The sequence below is a fragment of the Melospiza melodia genome, chromosome 3 (assembly GCF_035770615.1).
Source record: "Melospiza melodia melodia isolate bMelMel2 chromosome 3, bMelMel2.pri, whole genome shotgun sequence".
Taxonomy (NCBI): Eukaryota; Metazoa; Chordata; class Aves; order Passeriformes; family Passerellidae; genus Melospiza; species Melospiza melodia.
In genome coordinates this window covers 128,820,986-128,826,523 of record NC_086196.1, presented here as the reverse complement: position 1 = coordinate 128,826,523, position 5,538 = coordinate 128,820,986, and the positions used below count along the sequence as shown (strand labels likewise).

Here is a 5,538-nt window from a genome sequence, read left to right as displayed (position 1 = left end):
GGGAGGCACCTCCCGGCCCGGGGCTCCCCTCACGGACGCCTCTAGAAAAGCCACGGCAGCACCGTCCGAGGCAGCGCCAAGGGCAAGGAGAGAGCGCCGCCGGGGCGCCGCGAAGCGCAAAGCGAACCGCGCTGTCTGTGTTATCGCTCACTCGTTTATTTGTTCTTTTATTTGTTTGTTTGTTTGCCCGCGGTGCTCGGTTCATTTCCTTCCGGTGCATCTCCGGCACGGCACACCGCCCCTCCCCGGCGTGCCCCGTGCGCAGGCGCGGCCGGCGGCGGCGATGGGCGGGCGGGTGACCCGCGTGTTCCGGAATTTCAATGTGGAGAACCGAGCCAGCCGCGAGATCAGCAAGGAGAAGCCCACGCCCGCGCCGCGGCACCGCACGGCCCGGCTGGACGCCATGGCCGGTGAGTGAGCGCCGGCCTCGCCCGCCCGCCAGCTCCCGGTGCGGGACCGGTGACATTGAGAGCGGCGCGGGGCATGCCGGGAGCCGCGGCGGCAGTGGCGGTGGGGCGGCTGTGGGGGGGTTGTGGGGCGGCTGTGGGGGACCGGGGCGGTCGCAGCGGGCAGCGGCGTGAGGGAGGCTGGTGCAGCTGGCCTACTGGGCTGGGAGATGGGGGCGGCTGCCGGGACGGCTGCGGGGGGCGGGGCGGTCGGTGGAGGTGGCTGGTGGGGACAGGACCTGGGGACAGTTGATGGCGCGGGTGGTTCCGGGGACAGCTGCTGGAGGCGGTGGTGTCGGTGGTGGCAGGGATGGTGGCACGGAGCGGTGGCTGAGCAGCACCGAGCGTGTGGGCACTGTGTCCCGCCGTGCTGTGACGGGTGACAGGCCCAGCCCCAGTTGTGAAACCGTATCGCTGAGATCCGGGCTGTGGGAGAGGAATGACACCTTTCCCAGAGGGCAGGTGTATTTGCGGGAGCCGTGCCGCTGGGGAAGAACTAAAGGAAACGATTTGAGTCAGATCAATCTTTTCTTTCTTTTTTTTTTCTCCCTTCCCTTCTTCTTCTCACTGCCTTTAGATAGCCCAGAGATAAAAGAAGAAGTTTTCAGAAAGGACGATAGGTTCCTCACCTTGCTCAAAGACGTTTATGTCGAGTCCAGAGACCCACCGGTGCGGGTGAGTGCAGCTTTGTGGTCTTCAAACTCAGCACAAAGCCTGTGTCAAGAAAAATGCTCTTTGTGCATAAAAGTTACCTTTTTCAGTAGATCAAAGTGGTGTTTTTATTACTCTTCTATACATCAATAACACTGAGTGTGTCTGACCCCAGGTTTTGAATGTGTGACAAATCGTAATTATGCAAGTTCGAAATGCTGACACAGTCTTCCTTTTTAACATTGCGTTGTTCTTATATTGTTTTTCACCTAAATTCCTATTTCTGCTTCCTATGAGGCAGGATACCTCTTGAGGCTTTTGCAAAGATAAAGTAGTTTGCCAGAGGTCATTTGTGGAGTTGTTGGAAAAGACTGGGGCTGCTGGGGGAGCAGGGATGTGGTAGAGGACAAATATGATTACTCTTCAACTCCATTAAATGTTATACAATGCAGAGACTGTTTTTATCCAGCTCATGGAAGTGCCTTAGGTTTTTTCTACATAATCTTGTGGGTTGTGTGGTCATCATTTCCTTATTGCCACTGGCTGCAATCTTTTACTTGACAGGCTAAGCATATTCCTTTGTAAAATGCAGACTGGGGTTCAGTGTCCTCTTTTCTATCATATTGTGCTGTGGCTTGTGTGTTTTACCTGTTTCATTATAGGACCACTTTATTCCAGCTGCTTTATTCAGCAATAAAAATTTTATAGTCAGCTAGCAAAATCCCTAAGTCTCTCTAATTTGCCATTTATATGGTATTCAAGTCTAAAAATATTTAAAATTCAAATAGATTTCTGTAGTTTCTACCTGAAATTTTCAAGAAATCTCTATCCTTAATTTCCACCACAGAGGTTAGGACTCTAATCTTGAAGTGCTGAAGGCCTAAATTCAGTATCTTTGAATATTCATGTATAAAGCTGTCAAGAGAGATTTGAGAAAAAGCCAAAGTGGAACAGATCTTTGCTTGATTCCATGCCTACTCTGAGTTTGCTGCCACAGACTTGCCCTTGTGTCTGCTTGCAGCTGTTAGAGCACAATTGAAGTGTAATCACAGAGACTTGTGGGCAAAGCAATAGAGAAGCTTTCTCCCATTCCTGATGTTGTCCTGATGACTTTGTGCATTGTGTACATGATGTGCACACACCTCTCTGTATGTTTGGGGTGTCTGCCTGTGGTAAGTGGAAAAGCACCAGCTTGGGAGCCCTCAAGTGGCAGAGTCCCAGAGACAGATGATCTAATTAAGAGTTGAAAAATCATTCATTATCCAAGCACAGTTTTAGCAAACAGCAGAAGACATGGAGGACAGGCCAGACATTCCTTGTAGCTGAGAAACAGACACACAGGTGCTGTAGGATCGACATCAGTTTTCTCAGCATCTGAGTCAATACTGAGTGTCTGTGTAATAATCAGTGGTTCTGGGCTCTGATTACTATATAACCACTTCTAAATTTAAGATAAGATTAATTGTGTCTTTTTTTTTTTTTTTCAGTGTGATTCACTGATTAAATGTTAAAAAAAGGAAATATGAGGAAGTGAAAGCTATTTTGGAAATTACTTGGAAATATGAAGGGACTCTAGAGAAGAGGCTTTGTTGCAGTAATCATGGCAATTAAACTCCATATGATGCTGCAAAATAGCAGGAAAGCTTGTTCTCTAGACAGAGCAAAAGAAGGGATTTATTTTAGTAGGAAAACCAAAATTTGAAAACAAAAGGAAGGGGAGAGAGACTACATGAAAAAGTTTTCCAGTGGTATCAGAAGGATACCAATTTGTTGTATGATTTTTTGTTTCTTCCAATGAATCAGTGCCAAATATTAGGTTATCTGGATTTACATTTGCCTACCACAATCTGTAGTTTGCCTTGTGTGAAGGGCTGCCAAGCCAGTACAACACTTAAGAGTGCAGTGAATGGGAGCTTTTCAGCATTTGGCTGGGAGCTGATACTCTGTGTAGAATAGCTGTGGAAGAAGCTAGGCTTGCTAAGCTTTTTTTAAAAAAATGGGGAAAGCTAACAGGAAAAGCTAAACAGAAAAAATATTTAGGAAAGCAGCTTAGCTGCTATGGTATACATAGTAAACAGAACTGCTGTTGAGCTCTTTTTGTTTTCCTTCCCTCAATTAGGTAAAAGATGGAGGTGGTGAACATCTTCCAAGTAAACAGGAGGAAAAGAGACTTACAAAATTAGGCCACCTGGAAGGTCTAGATGTTAAAAAAGTTCCCAAAGGCAAAATATCCATTGTGGAGGCTCTGACACTTCTTAATAATCATAAACTTCAACCTCAAGTATGGACTGCAGAGAAAATAGCAGCAGAATACAGTCTGGAACTGAAGGAGGTCAACTCTCTTCTGGAATTCTTCATTCCTTTCGCTGTGCAGGAATTTCCTAAAGAAACCAAAAAAGCTATAACAAGCCATAAACCAAAACAGTTAACATAAAAATATTTGCCAAAACCATTTTGTGATCTCACTCGTGTCTTCATTTTACTCTCAAGTATATTCCATGTCTGAAAATTCAGTTGATAAGGTGTCATCCAGCAAGGCTACTTCCTTATGCCAGTGAATGTATTCAAGCAATTCCATTCTCCATTGGATGGCTTCATTGAAATGCAGCAACTACAGTTTGTAAACCAGAATATGACTAATTCATGGAATGACAGCATGTCACACAGTTCTGACTACCCCATTCAAATGTTATGAACTCAGTTAAAGCATTTTACTGTAAGAATTTTACTTTAAGAGATTGCCTTTCTCAGCAGAGACTTCTTGGCCTGCAGCTAAAGAGGTGCTCTGTGGGCGTTGGCTCTGTAATTTCATGTTGCACTGCTTTTTCAAGGAATTGCTGTCAAGGTGTGTGTATATAACAAACAGCTGTGTTTCTTTTGTGTAAGAATGGAATGGTATTTATACTTTGTAAAGAAGGTTAACCACAAGGAAAATTCAACTGTGTCAAACATAAAATAAAAAGAAAGTGAATAGCAAGAAGGCCTCTTTCTGGTGCTGGAACAGCAGTGGTTCATATATAACTCCTCTTATACTCTTTTCTCATTTAGCTTAAGTACCTGCACCTCTCCAGGTGCTGTTTGTCAGGGAATTTGTAGTGACAATCTTCTGGCATAAGTCTCTTGCAGCAGCCCATGGCATCTGCTGTATGAGGAACAATGCTTCATATTAATAGGTAGCAAGGACATAAAACTGGATCTACTAAAGGGACCCACTGGTAGGTCTTCTGTGAATGTTTGCCCTTCCTGTTACAACAGTCCTTTTTCCCTGTGGAAGCCTTGTCTGATCCAAGTGTGGGCTAGATCAGGTGATGTTTACTCACAGCATGCATCTATACAGATGCCACGAGGGTAACACACGCTGAGGCAGTGGTGGGTTTAAACCCCAATGCTGTGACTAGTCATGTCTGTAGGTAAGACGTTTTGCAGTGATGGTTAATCCTGTAGCAAAATGCGGTCTGATAAACTGGGGAGATGGGGCAGCAGATAATCAGAATTGATATTTAAAAATGCATTGTGGTTGCCTTCCTTTAAAAAACAAACCCAGAATCATTAATTTTATGCCTGTCACCAAAGAAGGTGAATTTAAAGGGTGTAAGTCTGTGCCAGGCTTACAATGTAACTTTCAAGAACCTTTCTGCCAAGTCTTTGATTTGGAATCTGGTAAACGTCTTAGCAAGAAGATGATCAACTTTGTTATTTCACAGCAAGATTCCTTCACCTTCTTTGAGTTGGAACTCGGTATCTCCAGTACAGTTTGCCACAGTGTATTTAAAGGTTATGTTTGATTCATTTCTGAAGTACATAACGCTGTACAATAGTGGGAGATGTCACTATGTGCATTGTATAAAAATTCAAAATTGTTAGTCTTAGGATGTGTGGCTTGTCATTTGTCCTCTAATACAATGGGATACAGAGCTGCACTCTGAAGGTAATACACCTGAGTTATGTACCACATTAAGATTGCTTTGCACAAAATACTGTTTTATAAAATGTTATAACAGAAATACTTAATTGTTTGAGTACTGTTCATCCTAATGTAATATTTAAGGTAACATTCAGAAAACAGCTGTGGAATGCATTTGGTACAGATACTGTTGATATTGAAGATGCTGCAATTTCCTGTAAAATGAATTTTATTATGGATTGAAGTTGATTAAAAACACACTACAACCAGCACCAGACACCAGTTTAACCATGCCCTTTGACTACCTTGATATGTATTTTGGCATCTTTTGTCTGCCTTCATGAAAGTCTTGTGATGTGGCCGCACCATGACAGTGCTCTGTTTCACTTCATGGTACACTACTGTGTTGCTTATGCCCTCCAGGAGCAGGCTTGTGCTTTGGGATGTTTGCTGTCATCCCTTTCAGTGCCCCAGCCTACCTTCAGGACAAAATCCTATCCACAACTGTGATGATTGCAAAGCTGTTCCCTGTTTTGT

General features: G+C 44.4%; 1 protein-coding gene across 1 annotated transcript; it reads left to right on the top strand.

The window, feature by feature from the left end:
- Nucleotides 1-271: 271 nt before the first annotated feature.
- NDUFAF4 (NADH:ubiquinone oxidoreductase complex assembly factor 4) lies at nt 272-5,278 on the top strand. Its single transcript, XM_063153042.1, has 3 exons — nt 272-410; nt 1,024-1,121; nt 3,217-5,278. Exons 1-3 carry the CDS (start codon nt 284-286, stop codon nt 3,529-3,531), a joined length of 540 nt encoding a protein of 179 aa, XP_063009112.1. The 5' UTR covers nt 272-283; the 3' UTR covers nt 3,532-5,278.
- Nucleotides 5,279-5,538: the final 260 nt, after the last annotated feature.

Bases quoted from the DNA above. Each gene is read 5' to 3' on its own strand.
- NDUFAF4 (XM_063153042.1), top strand. From the start codon at position 284: ATGGGCGGGCGGGTGACCCGCGTGTTCCGGAATTTCAATGTGGAGAAC. The intron at 411-1,023 runs GTGAGTGAGCGC...CACTGCCTTTAG, and splicing joins CCGGCTGGACGCCATGGCCG to ATAGCCCAGAGATAAAAGAA. The intron at 1,122-3,216 runs GTGAGTGCAGCT...TCCCTCAATTAG, and splicing joins CCAGAGACCCACCGGTGCGG to GTAAAAGATGGAGGTGGTGA.